The sequence below is a fragment of the Microtus oregoni genome, unplaced genomic scaffold (genome assembly GCF_018167655.1).
Source record: "Microtus oregoni isolate MIOR12 unplaced genomic scaffold, Mior012 000005F_ref0000423, whole genome shotgun sequence".
NCBI lineage: Eukaryota > Metazoa > Chordata > Mammalia > Rodentia > Cricetidae > Microtus > Microtus oregoni.
The window spans coordinates 34,995,100-35,006,483 of NW_024543064.1; the positions used below are offsets into that span (position 1 = coordinate 34,995,100).

An 11,384-nucleotide genomic window follows, 5' to 3' on the forward strand; every position below is an offset into this window, starting at 1 on the left:
AAAGGCTAGCACCATTATGGAGACACTTCAGACTTTGCACTAGCACAACAGAAAGAAGACAACACCCACTGAGAGCGCCAAGGTATAACAGAGCAAATTTCAAATGAGAGTATCTGAGAAGACAGCCTTCAGGGTACGGGTACCGTGCTGGGAAATGATTGACTGAGAAGTTCTTTTCTCACGATCAGCCACAAAGGATACTCACAGATCCTCTGCAAAGATAGTCCCTAAGGGGCCTGGGTTTCTCTGCATAGCCTTGGCTGTCCTGGAATTGAAATTATAGACCAGGCTGGCCTCGAACTCACAGAGATACACCTGCCTCTGCCTCCTCAGTGCTGGGATTAAAGGCTTGTGCTACCAAGCACATCTTAGACATACAAATTTTCTTTATTTACTTATTTATTTTTTAAAAAAAAATATGTGTTTATTTTTAAAATAAGAAGGTAAGCACTGGCTAAGAACAAGCCCTGGGATAGAGAAGTCGCTGTAAGTAGGTAAACAGACAACATGGACACAACCAAGGGTAGGTGCCTAGTCCAAAGGTCACAACCGACCGCGAGTTGCTGGTCTGTGTCTAGCAAGACAAGCATTAGAGCTGGATGTCGGGCTGTCCTGGACCACCACCACCACAGCACCGCACAGCCTCAGAGAAACAGCACCACACAGCCTCGGAGAAGCTACATGTCCTCCACACTCCACTTGTAGGCAAGCTCCTCCACAGCCTTCTTGCTGGCGAGCCAGGCAAAGCGCTTCTGTTCAAAGCCATTGGATCTGTCCACTCCATCCTAGCGGTAGCCAGGCAAGATACTGAATCTATTGGGAGGAGGTGCAGGACCATTATAGCGAGGCCTTGCTTTCTTGTGCTTGTTCTCCTCAGCCTTATTCTTCTTAATGAAGTCGGCCATCGGGTCCCCCTCTCTTTCTTGTTCTCTCAACATCCGATCCAGATCTTCATCATCGACACAGCGGGCCAGAGGCTTCTGCATCTCCTTCATGGCATCCTCTACATTCTGCTGCTGTTGCCGGCTCTGAGCAAGCCCTTTGCCCCACTGGGCATAGAGCTCATCTCTGTCTGAGTCCTTCTCTGCTTTTCTCCTCTGCTCCAGGCGTTCCAGCTTCAAATTCCTCTTCTGACCAGACTTGTCTCGAAATACAGTCTTCTTTCTGGAATGGGTATTCCTTTCAGGAGGAGAGAGATGGGCCCTCCTGCGAGGAGATGGATCTGGGGTGTCATGGCGGCCCTGCTAAGAAGAGATGGATCTGGGGTGTCGTGACGAACCCTCCTAGGAGAAGTTGGATCTGGTTCATCATGATGGTATGTCCATCTCCACTGTGGTTTCCCAGGAGCTTCCATTTGGCACTGGAGCGGAAGGCCTCTATATGCTTTACCTCTTCTGGACGCTCATCAGCGAACTCAGCCACCTCAGGCAAATCTCCATCCTCGTCCTCCTCCTTTTCCGGCTTAGCAGTAGAGATAGCTGCCCAGCCCACATCATCATCAACAATCCGCAATCCATTGCCAGTGGTGCCTCCCAGCTTTGGTCCTTTTTTGTACCTCTTCCGAAGGGACTCTGAACCTCCTTCCTGGCAGGCATCTGCCCCAGACAAGTAACGCTTCAGATATTCAACTTTGGAGAGCGGTGGAGTTGCCACCATGACAGCAATGAGGGAGAGGCTGACCTACAAATTTTTAAAAGTTCAATATAGTGCATGCAAATAATACAAGACACTGTCTCAAAAAGAATAAATTTAATTTTAAAATAAATTTATTATTTGTGATGAGACTCTTAGGTCTCAGGTTTTTTGGCATTTGACAAATACTTTTTCTGGGTATTGTATTTTCTTACACTCTTAAATTTTGTTTTGCTTTTTATATTTTGAGTCAGGGTCTCCTGGTCCATGTAGACCTGGATGCCCTCCAACTCACAGAGACATGCCTGTCTTGGCCTCCTAAATGTTGGGATTAAAGATGTTCACCCCTCAAGCCCTGGCTTAAAACTTTGTTAAAATGAAAATTTTCAGTCTTTTTCTTAAGTCTGTTACTAACATAAGAGTTATTTGACATTTGTAAGCAAAGAAAACACAAAGCCGTCCGGTGAATAAACAGCAAACTAATACACAAGCCAAGCTTGCAGATTCGCAGACTTTCTGCTGTTTCACTCCAAAGAATATTTCTATTCTACACTAACGAGGCAAAAGCACTATGGGAACTTTTAAAAGAGTTTAATTACACAAGTCATGGGTTTAAAGTAGAAAAGAATGTATAGGAAACATATTTACATTATTTAAGAAAAAAGAAAGGCTGGAGGTGGTGGCACACACCTTTAATCCCAGAACTCGGGAGGCAGAGGCAGGCGGATCTCTGTGAATTTGATGCCTGCCTGGGCAACAAAGTGAGTTCTAGGATAGCTAGGACTGTTACACAGAGAAATACTGTCTCAAAAACCAAACAATAAAAAAAAAAAGGTTTTGGGTGTTGTCTGTTTGTTTTTGAAGATGACTCAATTTCAGAGAAACTGAGAAGCCTGCTGCAACAATACAGGCTGGGCTGCTAAGGATGAGGAGGTGTAGAGAATCTGGAGTAAGTCTCAATAAGCTGTAGCACAATTAACAAAAACACAGACACAGATATTGGGGTTCAACCTGAAGACCAGAAAGCAAAGCAGCTAGCCACTACCACTTACCTCTCTGTCAGTCCTAGTATAGCAATCCTGCCTCCAGACTCCTCAGAATGGGACTGGCTGAGAGCTGTCTCCTCCTGTTTTATATTCCTCTGTAGGGCGGGGATTAAGGGCATGCACCACTACCGATTGGTTTCTATGGTAAACTAGTCTGGCTACTTGGATTAAAGGTGTGTGATGCCACTGTCTGGTCAGGGAGGCTACCAGGGTGTTTGTTTTACACTCTGATCTTTAGGCAAGCTTTATTTACTAATATGTAAATGAAATCATTACACTAAGCAGTCTGACAGTGTGACTGCCTAGATCTAGTGCCCACCAGGGTACCACACGCTCCTCTGCGATCTCATCAAGACTGCCTCAGACCAACATCTGAACCCATTCTACTCACCGTAACAGGGGAAATCATTGCTTTCCAAGTTCACCTGAACGTGGAGTCAAACGTGTATCTATAAATGTCAGAAATCAGAGGCAGAGGTCACAGGAAGCAGGTAGGTGAGAAGGAAATGTCCAGCAGAATCAATCTCATGTGGGTGAAGACACATAGAAAACACACCAGGGAGAGCCAAGCCACTTTATTTTAAATTAGCTGAGGAGCAGGAATGGATGGACAGGGAGATGCCTCGGGAAAGAGGGCACATAGCAGAGGGGATGAGAAGACTGCCTCAGGTAGACACTTCATTTAGCTCATCCTTCTTACAATGTTGAAATAACGGCAGTGGGCTGCATCCCCGGCACCCGGCCACCCGCACAGCTAGCTTTACCCGAAATAATGACACGGAAACGGTATTCTTTTAAACACTGCCTGACCCATTAGTTTCAGATTCTTATTGGCTAGCTCTTACATATCGATCTAACCCATTTCTATTAATCTGTGTAGCCCACGAGCTGGCTTACCAGGAATGATCTTAACCTGCGTCTGCCTGGAGTGGTAGAATCATGGCGACTCCCTGAATCAGCTTCTTTCTCCCAGCATTCTGTTCTGTTTACTCCTCCCGCCTAAGTTTTAACCTATGAGGGCCAAGCAGTTTCTTTATTGCTTAACCAATGAAATCAACAGATTGATACGACACTCCCACATCCTTACAGGTCATTCCACAAGACCTTGGGGCCCTGAAGGAACAGATCCTCTCACCCAAGGCTGTGGGCATGGAACTGAGAGCTGCTGGGTTCCAGGCTAGAAAGGGTGTTCCGAAATTCTAAGAGGAAGTAAAATAACAAACCAAGCATTAGCGAGACTGTGATGTGCATAAAACCAGGCCCTGGACATCCTGGAAAGGACACACAGGCCTGGTTTGTATGTGCCCATGAACAGGTGCTTCTCACTGAGTACCTGTTTCTGTCCCCAACTGCAATGAGTGATGTAATGGGGAATGTAGTGGTACCTGTCCTGGAACTAGCTCTTGTAGACCAGGCTGGCCTTGAACTAACAGAGATCCACCTGCATCTGCCCCCCTCTTGAGTGCTGGTTTCAAAGGCATGTGCCACCACTGCCTGGCCCCGCTTACTATGTCCTTAAAACTTTGTGTTTCCTGGCTGTTGATGGAAAATCAAAAGGCCAAGTAATCCAAGGTCAGGGCTCAAGGGAGCCCTCCCTTATTCCTTAGAATGTTTCTGAGTAGGTGCTCAAGACGAGGACAGGACAGTGCGGTGGGGGTAAAGGCACTGTGTGCCACACCAGCATACCAACCTGAGTTTGATATTTGGACCCATGTAAAGGAGAGAGAGCAAAATCCATGAAACCGGCCTCAGAGTCCCATAGGTACATTCATATATACACAGTAATAATTTCTGTCAACTTGACAGTAAACTATTGTCACCTGGGATAGGAAACCACAACTATGGAATTGGCTAAATCAGATGGTCCTTGCTGGGCGGTGGTGGCGCACGCCTTTTTTCCCACCTCTCAGGAGGCAGAGGCGATCGGATCCCTGTGAGCTCAAGGCCAGCCTGGTCTACAAAAGCTAGCTCCAGGACAGGCTCCAAAAATATGGAGAAACTCTGTCTCTACAAAACAAAAAACAAAAAAAGTTGGTCTGTGGGGATTTTGTGGTAATTTTTTTGTAAGGTGGGCTGTCTCATTGACTTAGAGGGATCCAGTCCACTGCACACAGTAAGTACCATTCCTAGGCAGCAGCTGGTCCTGGGTTGTTTTAACTTCACTTACCCCAAGTTGCTTTCAGTTACAAGATAACACAGAAAGGAGAAGCAAAGCACACACCAGGCAAGCACTCTACCAAGAGCTACACCTCCAGTCCTGAGGCAGCTCTTAAACCTAATATGTATGAATAGTGGGAGCTATGGAGATGGCTCAGCCACAAAGTGCTCTGGTGAGGAAATAAATTAGGTTCATGGAGCCTCTATGAAAAAAGAAGTCAGGTCGGAGAGACCATGCTTATAAAACCAGCCCTGGAGATGCAGATTCTGAGAGCTTGCAGCCACACCCACATGTCAAGTTCCGGATCAATAAGAGATCCTGCCTCAAAGAATAAGTAAGGGACTGAAGAAATGGCTCAATAGCACTTACTGCTGTTGTAATCGATACAGGTTCAATTCCCAGCACCCAGCGTGGCTCACAGCAATTCATAACCCAAGTTCCAAGGGATCCAACATAGTGCATATGCAGGGAAAACATTCATCCACATAAATCCTTTAAAACAAACAGGCCAGCCAGTGATACCACAAGGCCTTTAATCCCAGCACTCTGGAGACAGAGGCAGATGGATCTCTGTGGGTTCTAGCTAGTTCCAGGACAGCTAGGGTTGTTACACAGAGAACCCCCATCTTGAGAAACAAAAACAAAAAGAGAGAGAGAAAAACTGAAGGTAAACAGCACCCAAAGAACACCCTTTGGGCCGGGCGGTGGTGGCACACGCCTTTAATCCCAGCACTCAGGAGGCAGAGGCAGGCGGATCTCTGTGAGTTCGAGGCCAGCCTGGTCTACAAGAGCTAGTTCCAGGACAGGCTCCAAAGCTACAGAGAAACCCTGTCTCGAAAAACCAAAAAAAAAAAAAAAAAAAAAAAAAAAAAAAAAAAAAAAACCAAAAAAAAAAATGAAATACACCCTTTGGATTCCATATTCTCACAGACATTTCTCTGTTTATTTTTTATTTTTTTAAATTTTTTATTGATATTTGTTGAGCTCTGCATTTTTCTCTGCTCCCCTCCTTGCCTCTCCCCTCCTCCCTTCAACCGTCCCCCAAGGTCCTCATGCTCCCAATTTACTCAGATTATCCTCTTGATAATCTCTGGTTTCCAGCTAACTGGGTGTGTTTCTTCCATGGCGGTCTCGTCCTCTCTGTAAACTTTGATGGTTTTATCAGCTTCTGCTGTTAGCAACCAGCTTTCCGACTGATCAAAAGCACAAGCAAATATTCCCGAGTCACTGTCCAAAGACCCAGGCTGGACAGCAGCATGGACCCGCTGAAAATTGCAGCCAGTTCTCCAGTCCAAAGGTGCATGGTGCCATTGTCAGCTCCAGACACAAGCACTCCGTCGGCACTGACTGCCAGCGTGTTGATGATGGCGTTATGACCAGAGAGATTCTGAATGAAGCCTCCATCAGGGAACTTCCACTGCTTTATGTTATCTGGAGACCCAGATGCAAATGTGTAATGTCGTAGATGTAAGACCACAGCCCTGACAGATTTCTTATGATTCGTCAATGTCACTCTTGTCTTTCCAGCCACCAGATCCCATAATTGTATTGTGGTATCGTGACTCCCAGTGATAATCTGTGGTTCTGCAGCCTGGCATCTCACGGTAGCAACTGCATTTGTGTGTCCGGACAATGTGTGCACACTGGCTTTAGTCCTCACGTCCCAGATCCGTGCAGTTGAATCTCGACTACAAGTCGCCAGGACGTCGACTGTTGGATGCAAATCCAGACCGTACACTGCCCTTAGATGGCCATGATAGTGCCGTATAACCTTGTTATACTCACGATCCCAGCACTTCACTTGCTTGTCTTCTCCACAAGAGAACAAGTAGGGGCTCCTCGTGCTCACAATCACACCACGCACCGTGCTGATGTGCCCAGTCAAGGACAGCTTTAATTTGCCACTAGCCAAGTCCCAAATCTTGATAGTTCTGTCAGCAGAGCCAGTAACGAACCACTGATTGCCAGGCTCCACAGCAATGCACCGAACCCAGCCAAGATGCCCACTGATAACCCTATAGAGTTTCCACGGTGGGTGCCACTGGGGTTTGGGCATTGTAGGGGCTTTTTTAGCCATTAATGCAGAGTTCTTGGTATTGCCGGCCTCCAATATCATAGAGTTCACCGCTGTGGGCTGGGAATGGTCAGAAGCTCCTGGGTGTCGGTACTCACTCCCAGCAGGTCCAGTACGATTGGCATCAGCTCTGGCCTGATTCGGCAGCGCCACAGCTAAGGACTGTGGGGCTGACTCACTGGGCATTCTCTGGACCTTGGTGTCGGTGGTCAGGGCAACACCAGGTCCTGGCGGGTATGGATGTGTATCTGTCACCAGGTATTTAACATCTTGTCCATGATTGGCAGGATACTGTTTATGGGGATATGACTCGGCCGCGTTCTGAGGTCCCTTCTCCTTAAGGTTTTCTTTAGAAGTGGGCATATGCAAGACAGGACCATACTCATTACGAAGCTTGATTGCCATCTTCTGCTTGTGACTCTCTTCATCCAAAGGCACAGGTTTTCCATTATCAGTTACAGACATGTCATGGGTCTTCTTCAGTGACCTGAACACCAGTGTGTGTACAGAATGCTTCTAGACCTCCCCCACCATTGTCGCCGCAGCTCAGCCAGCTCCTCCAGGGGTTCAACCTGAAGACCAGAAAAGCAAAGCAGCCAGGCACCACCACTTACCTCTCCTTCAGTCCGAGTATGGTGGCGATCCTGCCTCCAGGAATCCTCAGATGAGACTGGTTGAGAGCTTTCTCTTCCTGTCTTATATTCCTCTCTAGGGCAGGGATTAAGGGCGTGCACCACGCCCGCCCAGTTTCTATGACCAACTAGTGTGGCTACTTGGATTAAAGGTGTGTGATGCCACTGCCTGGTCTGTGAGGCTGACCAGGGTGTTTGTTCTGCACTCTGATCTTCAGGCAAGCTTGATTTACTAAAACACAAATGAAATACCACTACAATAAGCAGTCTGACAGTGTGCCAGCCTAGATCTAGTGCCCACCAGGGTACCACACGCTCCTCTGCAATCTCATCAATACTGCCTCAGACCAGCATCTGAACCAATTTTACTCACCATAACGGGGAAATCATTGCTTTCCAAGTTCACCTGAACTGGGAGTCAAACGTATATCTATAAATGTCAGAAATCAGAGGCAGAGTTGGCTGCCTTGGATGGACGGTTCATCTAGCTCATCCTTATTACACTTCTTACAGGTCACTCCACAAGACCTTGGGGCCCTGAAGGAACAGATCCTCTCACCCAAGGCTGTGGGCATGGAACTGAGAGCTGCTGGGTTCCAGGCTAGAAAGGGTGTTCCGAAGTTCTAAGGGGAAGTAAAATAACAAACCAAGCATTAGCGAGACTGTGATGTGCATAAAACCAGGCCCTGGACATCCTGGAAAGGACGCAAAGGCCTGGTTTGTATGTGCCCATGCACAGGTGCTTCTCACTGAGTACCTGTTTCTGTCCCCCAACTGCAATGAGTGATGTAATGGGGAATGTAGTGGAACCTGTCCTGGACCTAGCTCTTGTAGACCAGGCTCTCCTTGAACTCACAGAGATCCACCTGCCTCTGTCTCTGTCTTGAGTGCTGGAATGAAAGGAGTATGTTACTACTGCACAGGCCTTTCCCTCATTTTTAAGAAATTATTACTGTGTTTATGTCAATGTACCTATGGGGAGCCGGGCGGTGGTGGCAGTGGCAGGCGGATCTCTGGAAGTTCGAGGCCAGCCTGGTCTACAAGAGCTAGTTCCAGGACAGGCACCAAAGCTACAGAGGAACCCTGTCTGGAAAAACCAAAAAAAAAAAAGGTACCTATGGGGCTCAGAGGGTAATTTCATGGATTTGGCTCTCTCATCTTTACATGGGTCCCAGGGGTCAAACTCAGGTTGGTATGCTGGTGTGGCACACAGTGCCTTTACCCCCACCTCACTGCCCTGTCCCTCTCTTCATCACCTCCTCAGAAACATTCTAAGGAATAAGGAAGGGCTCCCTTGAGCCCTGACTTGTATTACTCTGCCCCTGTATTTTCCATCGACAGCCAGGAAACACAAAGTTTTAAGTACAAAGCAGTCAAGCTAGGCATTGGTTGTATAAGGCCACCACTCGGGAGGCAAAGGCTGGCGTTTTTTTTGTGAGTTTGAGGTCAACCTGGTCTACACATTTCCAGAATAGGCAGATTTATTTTTTAAAAAAATCCTCTTCAGAAAATAAACAAATTAAATAGATCAGGCCAAGCTCGGTTGCAGGCGCCTTTAATTCCCCTATTCAGGGAGCAGAGGCAGGTACTATCTCAATCAGTTCAAGGCCAGCCTACACAGTGAGTTCTAAGATTAAGACCATTTGTTGCTCTTGCAGAAGAGTAGCATTCATCACCCACAAGGTTGCTGCTCACCCTCTGCTGGCCTCTGTAGGTACTGCTTGCACATAAAAATAAATTGAAGGGAAAAAAAAAAGCTTGCAATAATGATAGCTGGACTTAGTGTCAAAATGGCCTCTGTAACTCTGCCTTGCTTTTCCCTTCTCCGCAACACATAGCAGGTGTGTGCACACACCCTCGATTTCAGCTGGGTTGTTATCCGAGGAGTAATGTTGCTGCCAGGGATTGAAGTGCCAAATTTGCCACCCAGAAAGTCCCGATTGTGTGCCTACAAGAGCTGGCCGCATCACTCTTCTTGAAGGCTTCAATTTCCATTGGCGTGACTGGACCTACCAGGATGCCGTGACTCCTGCAAAACGGGACTCAGAAGAGCAGATCTACTTTTCCACCCCACCTGCACAACGTTTGGCCCTATTAGGCTTAGTCCAGCCCTCAGAACACCCTAGCACTACATCTGAGAATTCCAGCAGAGCACGAAGCTGCCTTAGCCCCAGTGTCTCTCCACCTCTCTCTCCAGGCCCTTGATACCTTTCCCCTGTGGGCTCCCACTTTGGTAGATTTATTTGGGGTAGAACTTGGGTTTTGAAAAAGCACTTTTTTTAGTTTTTCAAAACAAGGTTTTTCTGTGTGACTATGGCTGTCCTAGAACTCACTCTGTAGACCAGGCTAGCCTCCAACTCAGAGATCTGCCTGCCTTCCGAGTGTTGGGATTAAAGATGTGTGAAAGAAACACATTTATTTTCACTATTTCCCGAAGCTCGTCAAAGAGTCAAGACTCAATTTACATTGGTCAAGACAAACACATTCAACACAGACTCTAAATCAGCAGCTGCCTTCAAATATTGGACTCATGCCTGTTATATTTTTGTGTAATACTGCAAGATACTATTTAGAGGTGTGGTTTCAATCTTCCTAATGTAATTCCTCATGTTGTTTTAACCCCCAACAGTAAAATCACTTTCATTGTTATTGAAATAACTGATTTTGTTGTTTTGAATCATAATGTAAATGTCTTCCCAATAGTCTTAGGCTACCCCTTTGAAGTCTCCTCCAACCACCTAAATGGGTCTTCACCCACAGGCAGAGAATTGCTTATTTAGTGTATCCTAGCGGTATGCAGCCTTTAAATGGTACCCACCACATAGGGCTAAGCTAAATAATTATTTAAATAAACTAATTTGAAACTAACCTATAGTAGTGATGTTATTACTAAAGGTTTAAAGAATCTTACCATCAAGCCTACCACCCGTCCTCATGCAAGGAGAGAACTGACTCCTGGAAGCTGTACTCTGACCCCATATACACTGATGTACCCCTCTCCCCATGAACATGTGATTTAAGAGGAAGAAAAATGAAATGGTCAAGGGCTGGAGAGTCGGCTCAATAGTAAGACCTCTTTCAGAGGTCCTGAGTCCAATTCCCAGCAACCATATGGTGGCTCACAACCATCTGTAATGATATCTGGTGCCCTCTTCTGGCCTGCATGTCTATCTGCAAGCAGAACACTACATACATAATAAAATCCTAAAAATAAAATTAAAAATTAATGGTCAGGCCTATCTGTTCTTTACTCCCAGAACTCTGAGATGAGTGCAAGATTAAAGCCAACCTAGGCGGCAAGGCAAGACTGCATTTGTGTGTAGGCCAGAAGCATGTCTTAGTCTTCTTGAGGCTGGAATTTTGAGGCAGTTGTGAGCCGTGTGCTGTGTTGAGACAATGCCCCTGAACCTGATGCTTATTTGAGGTTTGCTAACCAGCAATCTACCTGTCTCCCCTTCATTTAGGTAATAAACACACAGCTTTGGTAGTGGCATTTTTATGTGGTTGTTGGGGACTGGACTCAGACCCACGTGCTTGCACTGTGTTCTGCTCACAGTGAGTTCTACACTTGGTCACAAAGGAGTTTACTAACCCTGTAGCCACCAAGGTTACTGAACAAGAGCCAAATAGTAAGATCATCAAATCAGTTGTTCAGGAAATCTTAGCCATCCTGGAGAGTTCTGGGCAGTGCAGAGTGTTCTCTCCGCACAGCCGATACTTTCTTTTGCCTTCACTTCTCTGGTGCTGGGATTACAGGTATATCCCACACCGTTTATGTGGCAGCAGGCTTAGAACAGAGGGGGCTTTTTGCACACCATGCAAACTGTTCAGTTCTGTCAACT

The 11,384-nt window shown here is 46.5% G+C and overlaps 2 protein-coding genes across 2 annotated transcripts; both read right to left on the minus strand.

Annotated features, from left to right (window-relative positions):
• Positions 1–785: 785 nt before the first annotated feature.
• On the minus strand, positions 786–1,656 carry LOC121447856 (BUD13 homolog). Its single transcript, XM_041651133.1, has 2 exons — positions 1,280–1,656; positions 786–1,206 (listed from the first exon to the last, which is right to left on the minus strand). Exons 1-2 carry the CDS (start codon positions 1,654–1,656, stop codon positions 786–788), a joined length of 798 nt encoding a protein of 265 aa, XP_041507067.1.
• A 4,354-nt stretch (positions 1,657–6,010) lies between these two features.
• On the minus strand, positions 6,011–7,375 carry LOC121447858 (pleiotropic regulator 1-like). Its single transcript, XM_041651134.1, has one exon. It carries the CDS (start codon positions 7,373–7,375, stop codon positions 6,011–6,013), a length of 1,365 nt encoding a protein of 454 aa, XP_041507068.1.
• Positions 7,376–11,384: the final 4,009 nt, after the last annotated feature.

Coding starts and splice junctions, on each gene's coding strand:
- LOC121447858 (XM_041651134.1), bottom strand. CDS start 7,375: ATGTCTGTAACTGATAATGGAAAACCTGTGCCTTTGGATGAAGAGAGT.
- LOC121447856 (XM_041651133.1), bottom strand. CDS start 1,656: ATGGTGGCAACTCCACCGCTCTCCAAAGTTGAATATCTGAAGCGTTAC. Junction 1,207..1,279: donor ATCCAACTTCTCCTAGGAGG/GTTCGTCACGAC, acceptor ATCTCCTCGCAG/GAGGGCCCATCTCTCTCCTC.